Source organism: Callorhinus ursinus, unplaced genomic scaffold (assembly GCF_003265705.2).
Source record: "Callorhinus ursinus isolate GAN/ISIS: 27379988/994484 unplaced genomic scaffold, GSC_fseal_2.0 scaffold868, whole genome shotgun sequence".
NCBI classification, from domain to species: Eukaryota; Metazoa; Chordata; class Mammalia; order Carnivora; family Otariidae; genus Callorhinus; species Callorhinus ursinus.
In genome coordinates, this window is record NW_027397923.1 from 1 (window position 1) to 15,873 (window position 15,873).

Consider the following 15,873-nt stretch of genomic DNA (forward strand, 5'->3'; position numbering starts at 1 on the left):
AACCCGGCCAGCCTCCCCGCTGCCCCTCCGTGTCCCCCAGTGCCCAGCCCGGGACACACCCCGGCCAGAGCCAGCCGTTTGCAGACCTGAGCCGAGAGGAGCTGACGGCCGTGATGAGCTTCCTGACCCGGCAGCTAGGGCCAGGCCTGGTGGATGCAGCCCAGGCCCGCCCCTCGGACAACTGCGTCTTCTCGGTGGAGCTGCACCTGCCCCCCAAGGCCGCAGCCCTGGCCCACCTGGACAGGGGGAGCCCCCCACCTGCCCGGGAGGCACTGGCCATCGTCTTCTTTGGCGGACAACCCCAGCCCAACGTGAGTGAGCTGGTGGTGGGGCCACTGCCCCGGCCCTCCTACCTGCGGGATGTGACGGTGGAGCGTCACGGGGGCCCCCTGCCCTACCACCGCCGCCCCGTGCTGATGCGAGAGTACCTGGACATAAACCAGCTGATCTTCGACAGAGAGCTGCCCCAGGCTGCTGGGCTCCTGCACCACTGCTGCTTCTATAAGCGCCAAGGACAGAACCTGGTGACGATGCCCACGGCCCCCCGAGGCTTGCAGTCAGGGGACCGGGCCGCCTGGTTTGGCCTCTACTACAACGTCTCAGGGGCTGGGTTCTTCCTGCACCCCATGGGGTTGGAGTTGCTGGTAGACCACAAGGCTCTGGACCCTGCCCGCTGGGCCATCCAGAAGGTGTTCTTTCAAGGCCGCTACTACGAGAGTTTGGCCCAGCTGGAGGACCAGTTTGAGGCTGGCCTGGTGAACGTGGTGCTGATCCCAGACAATGGCACAGGTGGGCCCTGGTCCCTCAAGTCCCAGGGGCCCCCGGTCCGGCTCCTCCTCTGCAGGTCCATCCCCAGGGCCCCCGCTTCAGTGTCCAGGGGAGTCGAGTGACCTCCTCGTGGTGGACTTTCTCCTTTGGCCTTGGAGCTTTCAGTGGCCCCAGGATCTTTGACATCCGCTTCCGGGGAGAACGACTAGCTTATGAGATCAGCTTCCAGGAGGCCTTGGTCGTCTATGGTGGAAATTCCCCTGCAGCAATGCTGACCCGCTATATGGATGGCAGCTTTGGCATGGGCAAGTACTCCACTCCCCTGACCCGGGGGGTGGACTGCCCCTACCTGGCCACCTACGTGGACTGGCACTTCCTTCTGGAATCCCACACCCCCAAGACAATACGTGATGCCATTTGTGTGTTCGAACAGAACCAGGGCCTCCCCCTGAGGCGACACCACTCAAATTTCTACTCCCATTATTTTGGGGGCCTTGTAGAGACAGTGCTGGTGGTCAGATCTGTGTCGACCTTGCTCAATTATGACTACCTGTGGGATATGGTCTTCCATTCCAGTGGGGCCATAGAAGTCCGATTCCACGCCACCGGCTACATCAGCTCAGCATTCCTCTTTGGTGCCGCCCGAAGGTACGGGAACCAGGTTGGGGAGCACACGCTGGGCACCGTGCACACCCACAGCGCCCACTTCAAGGTGGATCTGGATGTAGGAGGTAAGACATCCCTGGGGAAGCAAGGATTCCCGCAGAGGGGGCTGAGGTCTCCATGCCTAGCTTTAAGAACTGTCACTGAAACATTAAAAATATAAAAACATATGAAGTAAAGGTGAAAGTCGGATTCCACAGAGATTTTCATCCTTAGCAGATCGGTTATTCTTGCATACTTAAAAATAAAATTCTTCCATATTTTAAAATATGGCATCTGCAATATTTAATAAATTATAACATTTGTTATATTGTATACCATCTATAAATATGACATACTGATATAAATATTTCAAATTTTTATTACCAAATTTGATTCATAACATACATATATTTTGCCACCTCTGTTTTTTCAGATAACTGCATATCATTCATGCAAGCAACAGTTACTAAATCCGTTTTCTCTTTTTTAGAGAGAGGGAGCAGGGGGAGGGGCAGAGGGAAAGAGAGAGAATCTTATGCCGGTTCTACACCAGGAACGGAGCCCAATGTGGAGCTCCGTCTCATGACTCTGAGATCATGACCTAAACTGAAATCAAGAGTCGGACGCCTAACTGACTGGCCACCCAGGCTCCCCATGAATGCATATTTGTGCCAATCACTGCATTAATGCAATTTAACAAAAGAAACAACATCCCTACTCTCAAGAGGCTTACATTCTAACAGAGGAGTGGAGAACATGTGGAGTGCCTTGAAAAATGTGTATGATAGAAACACTTTTATGTTTAACTGCTCTGTGCCTCACTTTACCCAAGTGTAAAAATGGTGTAACAGTGCATTCTTAGTAAGACTATTTGAGGATTAATGATGAGTACTTTAAGATGCTTTCTCTTTAAAAAAAAAAAAAATCTTTCTTTCTTTCAATAATCTCTACACCCAGCATGGGACTCGAACTCACAACCCCAAGATTGAGATTTGCTTGCTTTTCCGACTGAGCCAGTCTGGTGCCCCAAAAACGCTTTCTCTTTTGAAATAATTTTAGACTTAAGAAAAGTTGCAAACGTTGTCCAGTTCCCATATACCCTTCACCCAGTTCCCCCTAATGTTAACATCTTACACAACCACAGTATGGCAATCAAAACCAGGAGATTAACATTATTACAGTACTATTAACTAAACTACAGACCTTATTAGAGTTTCATTAGTTCTTTCATTAACTTTCTTTTTCTGTTCCAGGATCTAATCCAGGATCCCACACTGCATTTAGGTAACTTTTCTTCTTAGTTTCCTCCAATCTATGACAGCTCCTTAGGCTTTTCTTGTCTTTCATGACCTTGACACTAAGGAAGATTTGGGTCATTATTTTATACAGCATCTTTCAAATCTGATTTCTCTGTTATTTTCTCATGCTAAGATTGAGATTGTACTTCCTTTTTTTTGCAAGAAAACCAGAGAAATGACATTATGCCCTTCACAGTGCATAATATCAAGGGGTACATGAGGTTGAGATGTCTTATTACCAGAGATGTTGACCTCAAGAACTTGGTTAAGATGGTGTCTTCTGGCTTTCTCCATTGCACAAGTTACTACTTTTCCAGGGCACCTGGGTGGCTCAGTCAGTTAAGTGTCTGTCTTCAGCTTGGGTCATGAGCCCAGGGTTCTGGGATCAAGCCCCACTTTGGGCTCTCTGCTCAGCAGGAAGCCTGCTTCTCCCTCTCCCTCTGTCTGTCAGTTCCCCCTGCTGTGCTCTCTCTCTCTCTCTCTGTCAAATAAATAAATAAATAAATAAATAAATAAATAAGTAAATAAAATCTTTTTTAAAAAGTTAGCATTTTTCCATTTGCAGTTAATCAATATCTTGGGGCAATTACTGTGATGCTATGCAAATATCCTATTTCTTTTCTTCTTAAATTCTTGCCCACTGATTTTTAGCATCTGTTGGTAGACTTTTTTTTTTTTTGCAAGAATTATTACTGCAATATTTCCCTACTGGTCATCTCAATTTTTTTCTTTATTCTTTATACATTGATTAATTAGAATTCTCCAAAGGAAAAGTTATCCTCCTTTTACATTGATTTATGCATGTAATTATTCATAACTGCATTGATTCATGGATATTTATTTTATCTTAAGGTTTACAACCCAGCAGTGTTATTTATTCTGTTCCTTGCACTGTTCCAATATTGGTCATTGGGAGATGCTTCCAGTTGGTTCTTGTGTCCTTTCGATATGCCTCCATCCTTTTTGGAGTGCTTCTTTCTTTTTGGCACCACAGGATGTTCCAATTTTTTTTTATTCATCTGAGAGAGAGAGACAGAGCACAAGCAGGGGGAGAGGCAGAAGGAGAGGGAGAAGCAGAATCCCCGCTGAGCAGGGAGCCCGATGCAGGGCTCAATTCCAGGACCCTGAGATCATGACCTGAGCCAAAGACAGATGCCTAACTGACTGAGCCACCCAGGCGCCCCAGGATATTCCAATTTGATCTTGTATTTTCCCTGCTCCAGCCCTGGAACCCAACCCCCTCTCCAAGGAGCTCTGGTTCCTTTTTACTGGAGGATACTCTTTAGAAACCAAGCCCAGGGTACCAGGAGTGCTCATTAGCAATGGGACATCATTGCTTTTAGGCTCACTCATTGGACTTAACTAGAAAAGATGCATATGTATTCCACCTGACACACACATCTCTCTTTATCTCTGTACCTAAGCGAGGACGTCTCTTCAAACTCTTTGAACCGTGCCTGACAAGTAGTGAGAAGTATTAGCCATTGTTGCTGTCATTGTTGTCCATATGAGCCCACTGTGTGGATGTTCCGGAAAGAACTGTTGGCCTTTAATTGTCACCTATGGGTAGAAACCCTGGGGTGTGGACGGAGGGTCAGTGAATCCACAAAAGGAAAGCGGGAGTCTGCTTCATCAGTCTCTGCTCTCTGCTTTGGCTTGTGTTCGTTTATTGCTCTTTGGTCTCAGATCCCTTAAGTTGACTCCTAATAGGGTACCTAGTGAGATTCTGATAAAAATCATTCAAAATTCCCAGAGTTCAAGGAACAGACCGTGCCTTTGGCCCTGTTCTTAATTCCTTGCCAAACCCCAGATGATAGGAAGCACCACGAAGCTCCGGCAGCATCGGGCCCTGGCTCCGATTTTCCTTCCCTCTGGCCTGCACCACTGCTGTCTGCATGGGGTGTGCCCCCTCAATGTGGCTCTCCTGTGTGTGCCGCTGTGTGGGCAGTGCAGACCCCAGAGTAAGACTGGGGTCGCCAGCACCACCGTCATGGTAACCACATACCCTTGGTGACAAGCCAGAGCACGTTACTTAAATTCTCTAAGCCTTAAATTAAGCCTAAACTTAAATTCTCAATGGGCACAGGTGTAGTTCCTCCTTTATAAGGCTGCAGTGCAAGTAAAGCCTCAGTGCCCTGCGGTGCAGAGCTCCTTGAGGAGGAGTGAAGGTGAGCAACCACTGTTCCTATGTTCATGATAAGGCAGTTCTGGTGACGCTATAGGGCTTCACACATGAGGCATAGGGTCAGAAGGAATCTGACTGCACATTGCCTGCTAGGCTGCTCCAACTTCAGGTCAACCATCCTCCCTTGCAGGCCCTCAAAGGGAGGACGTCAGTGGAGGCCCAGTCACAAGGCATCCAGCATTATTACCAAAGATGACATTAGGCAGAAAGACCTTCTCCAAATCTCTGGGTCAGGGCTATCTTGGGTGGAGGGAAGGGAAGCAGGGACACACTCCATTCTGGGTTTCTCCTTGGCCCCACTCTGAAGCGGTGAGTGGCGGGGCAGGGACAGAGTCCAGAGGGGACAGGGCAGCTGCATTACCAGCCCTCCCTCCCCCCACCTGCCTCCACCCCACCCCACCCCCCGCCCGCCCCGCAGGACTGGAGAACTGGGTCTGGGCTGAGGACATGACCTATGTCCCCACGGCGGTACCCTGGAGCCCCGAGCACCAGATGCAGAGGCTGCAGGTGACCCGGAAGCTGCTGGAGACCGAGGAGCAGGCCGCCTTCCCCCTGGGAGGCGCCCTCCCCCACTACGTGTACCTGGCCAGCAACCACAGCAACAAGTGGGGTCACCCGCGGGGCTACCGCATCCAGCTGCTCAGCTTTGCTGGGGAGCCGCTGCCGCAGAACAGCTCCTTGGAGAGAGCCTTCAGCTGGGGGAGGTGAGTGGCGGGTGTCAGCACTGGAGGAGGTGGACCATAAGAAGGGCCCATGTTGCTGAGAAGCTACTTGGCCCCAATCTCCCGTGGGTGTGCATGCACACACACAATCACACACACACACATTCCTGAGGCCACAATCTTAACGCTACTCCAAATGAAGCCTACTGGATGGACGCATAGATGGAGAACTCCATGCTGACTCAAATATAATAAGATGTTGAAGGTGGAATCTAGGTTGTGGGTTCATGGGTGTTCACTGGGCCATTCTTTCAACTTTTCTGCACGTTTAAAATGTTCACAATAAAAGTTGGAGGAGAAAACAAAGAGTAAGAGAGGAACACGGATCTGAGGGAACATGCCCTAACATCCAGGCATTTGACATCCTGGAATGGACTGAAGATGGGAATCAGGCCACATCTACACACATGCGTCCACGGTGCGGGCTCAGATCTGGATGGACGCGTGAGGATGACATTCCTATCTGAGGTCTGAACAGTGGGCCGGTGGACGTTGGTAATACAGGATATGGAACAAACTCAGGAACTCTATGGGACAGAGAGACAGAAAGAGAACAAGTGTACAGAGAATGAAAATGAGGCTCGACACCGCGAGACCTTTGTGCTCATTTCCCCTTTGTGTTCCCTCTTCAGTGCAGCTTCGGGCAGTAGGACAGCTTGGTGACCTCGTGATCGAATCCAAATCTCCTATGGGGTACCATCTGGCGGTGACCCAGCGGAAGGAGGCGGAGCGAAGCAGCACCAGCATCTACAATTTGAACGACCCTTGGACTCCCACCGTGGACTTCGCTGACTTCATCAACAATGAGACCATCGCTGGAGAGGTCCATTGACCGTGGAGGGGGTGGAAGCAAGAGGGGGAGGCAAAGGAAGCAAGGATGAGCCACCTTGTTCACTCCTAAAGCCACATTCCTTGGGGGTCTTTAGGACCTACCAAGAAAGAAAGCTTTGTGATTTCATATTCTTCCTGGGCTGGCAAGGGGAATCCTCACACCCGAGGCTGCTGGAGGAGGCGGGCCTGTCCCTCACAAAGCCAGGCCTCAGGACCCTCTTTTTTCTCCCCTGCCAGGACTTGGTGGCCTGGGTGACGGCTGGTTTCCTGCACATCCCACACGCAGAAGACGTTCCCAGCACGGTGACGGTGGGGAATGGTGTGGGCTTCTTCCTCCGACCCTACAACTTCTTTGACCAGGACCCCTCCTTCGAGTCTGCGGACTCGGTCTATTTCCGGGAGGACCAGGGTGCCGGGGCCTGCGAGGCCAACCCCCTGGCTTGCCTTCCCCAGGCTGCTGCCTGCGCCCCAGACCTCCCTGCCTTCTCCCATGGGGGCTTCTCTCACAACTAGGGGGTCCCCGGGGCGGGAAATATGGTCAGGGGCCCCAGGGCCAGGGTGCGTGGGGAGGGGAGCGGTAGGTGCTGGGCCAGGCGGCCTGGCGCCCTCTTCTCTTCCTTCCTTCCAGCCCAAGGCTCCCTGCCTCCCCTTCTCCCCAGGCCCCCTCTCTGTCGCCCTCCCTGACACCCCCTCCCTGCTGGGAGCATCCTGAGCCTGTGATGCCTGGCACTGGGGGAGGGGCAGAGACATGACTCAGCTTTGTTGACCCCAGACCTGCTGGGTTCCCGTCCCACAGAGAAGAATGGCCAGCTGAAGCCCGGACTGATGGCCAAGCTTTTCCCAGAAGACTCCTGTTTTTTTGTGGTTTTGTTTTGTTTTTTTTTTTGCTTTCCGGCTTTCCCCTGTTGTTTTTCAACCCATCTCCTGAGCCTCCTCAGTTCCTTCCTCGGAAGGTGAGGATGGTGTTGCGGCGCTGGGGCTAGTCCCCTAGACGCTCCAGGGCAGGGCTCCTGCCAGGCCTACGCCTCCACGGAGGAGCTAGAAGGGGGTCCTTAGCCCACATTCCTCTTACCCAACTTCTCCTCTCCCTCTTCCTTCCCTTGCCTACTTCCGCCTCCTCCTGTCGCCACCTGCTCTTACAGCCTCGGATTTCCCTCCCAGGCCTGAGAGGATATGCCTCTGTCCCGATGCTCCCCTCGTCTTCATTTCTAATTTAGGTCTCCTCTCCCGGCTCTCTGCCCATGGAAGTCTCAAAATGCAAGGGACCTCTGGTTTGAGAGGACAATCCCTGTCTGTCCCCCTGTGTCTGTCACAGACTAGAGTAGGAGTTGTCCCCACCCCTGTCCCGGGGCAGGCTGTAATTCCCGCAAGTCCCCTCGGCCGCTTTGTATTCGCCTGCTTTGCACTTTCTGGCAAAGGACGGTCTCACGGCAGCCTCTCAAGTTAGCATCTGAGGCGGACCTGTGGGTACCGGGGTGATGAGGGGCGGTCATCTGGGCCAGGCGTGTGTGTGACCAGTGAGCGCACAGACTCCGCAGCAGCGGACACGGACAGCAGGGGGGCGCCAACGGTGGGAAGCTCTGAGACCTTGGAACTCCAGTGGCCACCACTTGTGGCCACGCAAATGAGCTGGGGGCTGGCTCCCACCATGCTGTCTCTCAGGGGCTCTGGGTGAGGGGCGGGTGCGCCCATGGTGAGAGATTGGAACTACAGGCACATCCTTTCCTCGAGGATTGGTTAACTGAACTCCTACGCAGCCTTATAATGCAGGGCTGTGCAGCTCCAGCTAGTACTGGAGTCCTAGAGTACTCGAGTACTAGTACTCGAGTACTCTGTGTGTACTAATAGGGAAAGATCTTCGAGTGAAAACGGCAAGGCACGGAAGTGTGTGTGGTGCGCTTTGCCTTTGTGTGGTAGAAAGGGGGAAACTATACATATTTACTATATATGCATATCCAGAAGAAACCAGTGATACTGGTTGCTTTTGGGGAAGGGTGGGGAAAGAGGAAGGAGGAGACTTAGCACTCCATACCCTTTTGTGTGTTTTGAAATTTGAGCCATGTGACTGTATTACCTATTCAAAATAAATAAAAAATGGGCCCAAACAGGACCTGACTTGTTGGTTGGTTGGTTGGTTTGCTACTGACAAGTCTTTTAAGAAGGGGTGAGGGTAGGGGTAAAGTAAAGTGAATGAATATGGACCCAGGGACTCGATTTGGTCGGTCTCTGAGACCCAGAGAAATGGATGTGGCCTCTGGTGGATAACTCCTGTGCGCTTCTCTTGCCTGTCCAGCCCTGAAGACAATCTTAAGCCTCGGTCGTGCTCTCTCTCTCTCTCCCTGTCTCCATCTCTGTCCCTCTCTTGTTTCCTCTCTGTGTCTCTTAAAAGAGGGGACAATGGGAAGCAATGGAGAGAGGTGACTTCTGCCTGCTGAGAGCCTGGGCCGGGTTCATTTATGGCACTGCCTGAGCTGGAAGCCGGAGTGACAGAACACGGAGATTGAGGGCGAGAAGCCACTGAAGCCTGGGACAGAGGAGAAAAGCCATGGATGCTAAGGCCAACCGTGACTCCGATACGGACCTTGTACTTCCTCTCTCCCTGACCTGAGTACTTTCTCTATCACGAGCAGATCGGTTTTCCACCTTGTATGGCTCCTTCTTATGACCAGCCGCACGGCGGTCAGTGCTGGGGGAAAGGGAAGGCGGGAATGCTGGTGTCCGCCCCTCCCCCCAGCCCATCACACTCACGTGAATCTCATGACCTTGAAACCCACGTCCACACCAAAGAACATGAGTGTTTGTACGCGGTCATATGTGTGAGTGGGTGTGAATGCTCACCAGCTTGTGTGTGTGGTTGTGTCTTTACATTTCCTCACAGGGGTGACACCACATGTTCCAGCCTCAAATGAGAGGAGGCAGGAGGGACATGTGGATCATTAGAACGCCTGCCCAGCTGGGGTCAGAAGGGCCGCGGGGTGGATTCCCAGCCCCCTACCCAAACCTAGTCTCTTCCTTAGACCACTGAGGCTAGCTTAGAATGTTGGCCTCACATTTGTGATCCAGTGATAGGAGTGAATACTTACCAAGCATGTTAAGTTCTGAAGGAACCAGTGCCCCCAAAGCTAAAATCTTTAGGACATGGGCCCCTTGCCCTAACAGGAGCTGGACAAGGAGAGCCTGAGGCTTAGCTCAGAGGGCATAGCTGGGACTTCTCTAGGAATGTAGACACTAGAACGTTCTGGAAGGAGCACAACATGTGTTCTCCTGCCTCTGCTCTCCTCCTGCAGCCCCTGGGAAGGGCTCCAGCTCCAAGTGCAAGAGGATTCCTTCATACATCCAACAAAGATTTATAGTGCGCCTTCTAAGGGCCAGGCACATGCGAGGCACTAGGATGCGTTAGTGAATAAGACGCACAATTTTTGTCCTCGGAGGAGGGAGGCTAGGAAAGGAGAGTTGCAGTCAGGACTGCAGGGAGGAGAGAGGAGGACAAGAGCAGGGGCTCCTGACTCAAACTTAGGGACTGTGGAAGGCTTCCTGTGGGACACGATGTCTAAACTTGGGACAAGGAGGACAAGGGAGAGAATTTTCCAGGCTGGGGAAACAGCGTGATCAAAGGCCAGGAGGTGACAAAGCGGCACCATCCAAGTACTTAAGTTCATTGATAGGCATATGGGCTCTAAGGAAGCCTGGAGGGACAAGCAGGGGACAGACGAAGCGTGTTCTTGTAAGCCACGGTTACCCTAAAGAAAAATGCAGAGTCATGAAAGGATTTGGGGCAAGGAGTGACAAGAGTCAGATTTGCCTTTCAGGACATTCCCTTTGGCCCAGCTACAAAGAATGGAGCTGACAGAAGACCTGGCCATGGGCAGTGAGTCAGAAGTAAGAAATGGTGGTGGCCTGAACTGTGGCAGGGCCCCCCCGGCAGACTCCTGTGGAGAGTCTGGCCCCATGAGGCCCTGTTTCAGAGCACCCCGATCAGAACCCCACATCTGGATGCCTTTCTCCTCCCACCTTCTGCCGAGCTTGCTGGGAAAATGAGGTGGGATCTCCGGCCCCTGACTGGTCTTTCTCCCAGCAGCCCATTACCTCCTGAATGGAAGAGTTATTATAGTTCAATTAACGGATCGCTTGGGAAAGTCAGTTGCTGAAGAAAAAATCCCACCCAACAATCAGGCTCTTCTGAAGTCGGTGTGGTTATGCGATAATTGGTTAGATCATCCTTGTAGACTTCATATGGTACAAAGTGGGTCTGAAAAAAATTAAACCCCTATAAAAGAGAAAGTACCTGGCGCCCCCCTGACGGCTTCTTTGACTGGATTTGGCGATGAGGATGGACTCATTAATTCCACAGCCTCTTTACCTGGTTAAGGGGGAACCCCACCCTTCGGGCTCCTTCCAGAAGGTTCTCCTTCAGTTATCCGCTCCTCCGCTTGTATTTTCCCTCTCTGCCTCTTGACTGGCTCTTCTCGACTCTCATCTTGCCAAGCCTTCCCCGGGGACCCTGCATCTCCCGGGCGGGGGTCTTCTCTCCGCCTGTGCCTTCACAAAAACACCTTCCTCCAAGGAGTGCCCCACCCCCATCACTCCTCCACCCGCTGCCCTCCCTCTGCTGGCCCACATCCACAGACGCTGCCCCAACAAAGGTCACCAGTGACTTCTAATCAATGGGCCTTTCCGGGCACCTACCTTCTGGACCTCTCAGTGACATTTGACAACACTGCCTACCCCCTTCTTGAAATTCTCTCCTGTCTTGACTTCCCCACATTCTGACCCTCCTTGTCCGTATTTGCTGCTTCACAATCTTCCACGATGGCTCCTTTACCTCTGCCCCCCCCCCACCAGCCCACATAGCCCCAAACCTTGGCATTTTCCAGGACTCTGTCTTGGGTCTCCTCTCTTCTCTGTCCAGAAGTCCCCCCCAGGTGATCTCAGCCTCTCTTACTTGAACTGCTAATACTTGTTGTTGGCCCAAATCTGGATTTCTAGCTTAAAACACCTCTCCTACGCCCAAGACCCATAGAGCCAATGGCCCTATTTCTAGGCATCTATACAGGGACTTCCCATGAGCACCTCAAACTCAACCTTGTTGGTTCTCCCTTAAACTTGCTGCTCTTCAGGTACATCCTTTCTGGAAAAAAGCCCATCAGGTCACAGGAAACCTTTGTGTCACCTAAGACACTGTGCTCATTCTCACCTACCCACACCCAGTCAGGCACCTGGCCCCATCACCTCTGCCCTTAAACATCTCAGACTCATGCCTTCTCCTCTGTCCTCGAGGTCGCTGGCCTCACCCTGGCCCTCTGCCTCTAGTCTGTCCCATACCCAAGCATCCACCCATACCCACGCCATAGCCAGAGCTGTCCCCCTACAATGCAGATCCAAGAGGAGCTTGACCTGTGAGGGACCAGGTGGGCCCAGCCGACCGCTCAAGGCCTCTGGGGTGGCAGCTCTGCTCAGATACCATGTTCTGGGGCCCAGTCTTCAGCCTGCAGGCTGGGGGTGGACCCTGGCTCCCAGGGATCAACTCATCCCATTCATAGAGGCCGGGGCCACGTTTATTCAAAGGGAAATATGTCCTAATGAGAGGAGCAGCGTGCGTGTTCCTGTCTCCTGAGTAATTCTCCAAAAAGGGACACTTCCCGCAAGTTTTTAGGGTATTTGGGCCTGACGGTTGGGAAGATTTGAATGAAACGATATCAGAGGGCATAATGTGACAGCAAGACACGTAGAGAAGGTGGTCAGGGGTGGCCTCTCTTATATACCAGCTTCCCCACCAGCCAAGGCAAAGGGTTCTCCCCCAGTGGTGACCCACCTCCCCATGTGAGAGCCTGGCGATACCTTACTGGAGTGAACGTTGACCTCTGCTTGGCAACACTGGTTAGAGAAATGGGAGCCATCATAACAGTGTGTTCTTAGCTGGGAGCTGAGACAGTAACTCCCCAAAGAGCCCGGACTCGAGTTCCCCGGCTGGCACACTGCCTTGTGGCCAGGGCTAGGTCTCGGCGTTAGATCCTGGTCCATCTTAGGCAACCCTCTCAGGTCCCCTCCCTCTTCGGGAGCTTTGTACTGTCACTCAATAAACTTTACTATCACTCAAGAAACTTTGCTTTGCTGCCCACCACTTTTCATCTGGTTTACCTCTTCATTCTTCAAAGCGGCGTGACCAAGAACTGTGGTCACCGAAGGAAAAAAATCCTGTAAGTCCAGCAGAAAAATAAATGTTTTATCTTTGTATGTAGGACAAAAAATATGAATAAGCAATTAGCAAAAGATATACAAATAGCCAATGAACATATGAAAAGATATTCAATCTCTCTAGTAATATAGTAAATACAAAATAATAACGAGATACTATTTTTTTACATGAATATTGTCAAAAGAATTTTAAGATTGACAGTATCTGGTGCCCGGGTGGCTCAGTCAGTTAAAGCGTCTGCCTTTGGCTCAGGTCATGACCCCAGGGTCCTGGGATCAAGCCCCGTATCAGGCTCCCTGCTCAGGGGGGAGCCTGCCTCTCCCTCTCCCGCTACCCCCTGCTTGGGTGTGCTCTCTCTCTCTATTAAATAAATAAATAAAATCTTAAAAAAAGAAAAAAGATTGACAGTATCTTGTAATGCCAGTGGTTAAAAAAAAAAAAAAAGATTCTGGTTCTTCTTACTCTAAATGTCACACAGCCCGTTTCCAATGACCCCCTTCTTGCCTTCGTGGTCGTAAGCTATAGTCCCTGTCCTGACTGCAAGAAATTCTCCAGTCCCTTGTCTCCATGTTACTGCTCAGTGGATGGGAGCCCTGGATGCGGATTCTGCTCCCCAACCCTCAGGGGTAGGGATTGAATGTCATGTTTCTTTATGTTTCTATATCAGGTAACAAGCTCAGTGCCCTGGTACCTGGTTCGCGGGAAATTGAATAACAGGCATGATTTGGGGGCTGCTCATCTTCAGGGTTAGGGAAGACTCTGTAGTCTGGGATTTGGGGGTGGTGGTCAGCTAGTCTTCAGGTGACAGCCGTCACGGCTATCAGGTTCACTTTCTGCGGCCCTGAGGCCAGCCTCGCTAGGGTGGTGATGGGAGGGGGGACCTGCCCTGGGCGTTGACCCACACCCACTTTCTCCTGTGCCAAAGCCCTATTCCCTCCTTTTCCTCTCACCCCACAGTAGCCCTGGATGACCCACGGGGTACTGGTTAAAGGGCTCGTTTCTGCGTCCCTCGGACCTGAGGGACGAAAGGGAAGTACATTTGTCACAGTATATTCCTTTATGTTTTCTAGATTGTTTACCAAACATTCTGTGTTTGTTCATCAAAGTGTTTTCAGAACATTTTTAAAATTAGAAATATTTAAAATGCTGGGGCGCCTGGGTGGCTCAGTCAGTTAAGCGTCTGCCTTCGGCTCAGGTCATGGTCCCAGGGTCCTGGGATCGAGCCCCGCATCGGGCTCCCTGCTCGGCGGGAAGCCTGCTTCTCCCTCTCCCACTGCCCCTGCTTGTGTTCCCTCTCTCGCTATGTCTCTCTCTGTCAAATAAATAAATAAAATCTTTTAAAAAATATATTTAAAATGCTTTTTTTCCACAAAGAGCTTCTGCAGAGTCTGAAACCAGATCAGCAAGGGGGGAGTTATTATGGGATGGAGGGCCCTGCCTTTTGCACCACTTTGGAATGGGCGCCAGTACCCCTACCACATTAAAGAACAAGGGAAAGGAAAACCCTTTGAGTTTCCATATCAAAATACAGCTGAATGCAGGGCGCCGGGCTGGCTCACTGGGTGGAACAAGTGCCTCTGGATCTTGGGGTTGCGAGTTCGAGCCCCACATTGCAGAGATTACTTAAAGATACTATCTTTAAAAACAAAAACAAAACTACAGCTGGATGTATTAATGTTTCTGGATAACCTGCCTTTTTTGTTATCGATTTACCTGGTTTAACTCTCCCAGGTTCTGAGACGCCTCACTGCCTACCCGCAATTACGACCTTGCTTGAAACGGGTACCGCACAAAACTTCCTGATCCTACCTCTTCTGCCCCCCATTTTGTCCCCACCTCACACCCAATACACCAACCTTTTGGCTGTTTCCTGCCCATGTTGGGCTGTTTTGAGTTTCTTTACCTTTGCACCTTCTGTTTCCTTTGGCCGTCATGTCTTTCCTCTTTCTGTCCCACGAACGCATTCTGCCTGCAAGGTCCAACTAACGTCTTCCCAGGCAAATCTTCCTGGGCAGGTCCACGTTGGAAAGGATTCTCCCCCAGGCTCACGAGGGAAGCATGTCCCCTCCGTGGAACCCTCAGTCTCTCCTTATTCCCCTCAGGACCTGGCCGTCCAGATGAGGGTGGCCTCTTACAGGTCACCTGGCGGAGAATGGGAGGTGGCTTCGCTCTCTGCTTCTGCAACATTTCAGTGGAGGGTTTCCTGGAGTTGAGGGCTGTGGGCTGCTAAGTTAATTCCACAGCCAGTTTTCCAAGCCCCCTGACCTCAGACCTGGCCCATCAGTCCTGCTTAAAGGGGAGACAAGGGATTTCTGTTACACTCTGCACCTGCCCCCCACCGCCCCAATTTCTGACTGGCTCCCCACCCCGTCTACTCCCCTCCAGTGATCTAGGGTGCTCAGAGCCTCCCCACTGTAGATCTGGCTCAGCCCTTCAGCCTCCCAACTCCGCCCAGGTGCTTTGTGCTCTCAGCATTACTCTCCAAGCTGGAGCCCGCCGACAGGGCTCTGGCTGATGGCTGGTGAGGAGTCGGAGAGAGTGATGAGAAGCAGAGCCTGGAGGGAAGGGGGGGGACCCCACTGGAGAGGTGTGGGCAGGTGAGTTTCGCTTGCGGCCTCGCAGCCAAGAAAAAGGTTCCATCTGGAGGGTGGAGGAAGAACCCACGGACAGTCCCTTTCTGTCCCAGTTCCTTCTTCCTCTTGCCTCCCTCCAGCTGTGTTATTTCCAAAACCTACCCTTCCTCCAACTTGGTTCCCCAACCCTGACCCTGAGTGTTTGATTTGGAACAAGAGGGCAGAGGATTACATGGGCCACTTAAAGTCCAGGTTCCTACTTCAGCCCCACCTCCTGAGTTTGGCCTGACCCCTGACCCCTCCAGCTCCACCCCCACCCCCGCCCAACCATCTGCCCTTGGCTGCTTACCTTCAATGTGCCCCTCATGCCTCTTGCCCAGCGGCACCTCTCAGAGAGCAGGAAACTCCAGAGACTCAAAGAGACGTCCTGCACCCAGGTCCTGTCTGTCTTTTATCTTTCTATTTCCCATTCTGCATAATGATTCAGGAGCCTAAGGACCATCCAGGAGATTTAACTATGGCTATCTTCATTATTTTGTCCCTGTGTAGTGTGCTGGTGACGGCCATGGGTGATGGCGGGAGTGAGAAAGGAGTGGAGAGGGAATGTAAACCCGGCCAGCCTCCCCGCTGCCCCTCCGTGTCCCCCAGTGCCCAG

The 15,873-nt window shown here is 51.8% G+C and overlaps 1 protein-coding gene and 1 long non-coding RNA gene across 5 annotated transcripts; one reads left to right on the forward strand and one right to left on the reverse strand.

Moving 5' to 3' along the window:
- The first annotated feature begins 652 nt into the window (after positions 1 to 652).
- LOC112818830 (amine oxidase [copper-containing] 3-like) lies at positions 653 to 8,559 on the forward strand. 2 transcript variants are annotated; one of them, XM_073890563.1, is made up of 5 exons: positions 653 to 789; positions 1,345 to 1,499; positions 5,315 to 5,599; positions 6,311 to 6,441; positions 6,687 to 8,559. In XM_073890563.1, the coding sequence occupies exons 3-5, from the start codon at positions 5,344 to 5,346 to the stop codon at positions 6,960 to 6,962; spliced, it is 663 nt and encodes a 220-aa protein (XP_073746664.1). In that variant the 5' UTR covers positions 653 to 789; positions 1,345 to 1,499; positions 5,315 to 5,343; the 3' UTR covers positions 6,963 to 8,559. The 2 variants fall into 2 exon arrangements, with proteins under 2 accessions (XP_073746664.1, XP_073746663.1); XM_073890562.1 differs by lacking the exon at positions 653 to 789 and adding an exon at positions 935 to 1,073.
- Positions 8,560 to 12,094: 3,535 nt separating this feature from the next.
- On the reverse strand, positions 12,095 to 15,858 carry LOC141372085 (uncharacterized). 3 transcript variants are annotated; one of them, XR_012377413.1, is made up of 4 exons: positions 15,568 to 15,858; positions 15,124 to 15,285; positions 14,549 to 14,931; positions 12,095 to 12,644 (listed from the first exon to the last, which is right to left on the reverse strand). It is a non-coding gene; the product is annotated as an uncharacterized lncRNA (long non-coding RNA). The 3 variants fall into 3 exon arrangements; XR_012377412.1 differs by lacking the exon at positions 15,568 to 15,858 and having other exon boundaries at positions 14,549 to 14,934; positions 15,124 to 15,499; XR_012377411.1 differs by lacking the exon at positions 15,568 to 15,858 and having other exon boundaries at positions 15,124 to 15,498.
- Between the last annotated feature and the right edge of the window lie 15 nt (positions 15,859 to 15,873).

What these genes read in the sequence shown, in the direction of transcription:
- LOC112818830 (XM_073890563.1), top strand. Translation starts at nt 5,344, where the DNA reads ATGACCTATGTCCCCACGGCGGTACCCTGGAGCCCCGAGCACCAGATG. An exon ending in GAGAGCCTTCAGCTGGGGGA is followed by an intron (nt 5,600 to 6,310) that starts GGTGAGTGGCGG and finishes AATCTCCTATGG; the next exon opens with GGTACCATCTGGCGGTGACC. An exon ending in ATGAGACCATCGCTGGAGAG is followed by an intron (nt 6,442 to 6,686) that starts GTCCATTGACCG and finishes CTCCCCTGCCAG; the next exon opens with GACTTGGTGGCCTGGGTGAC.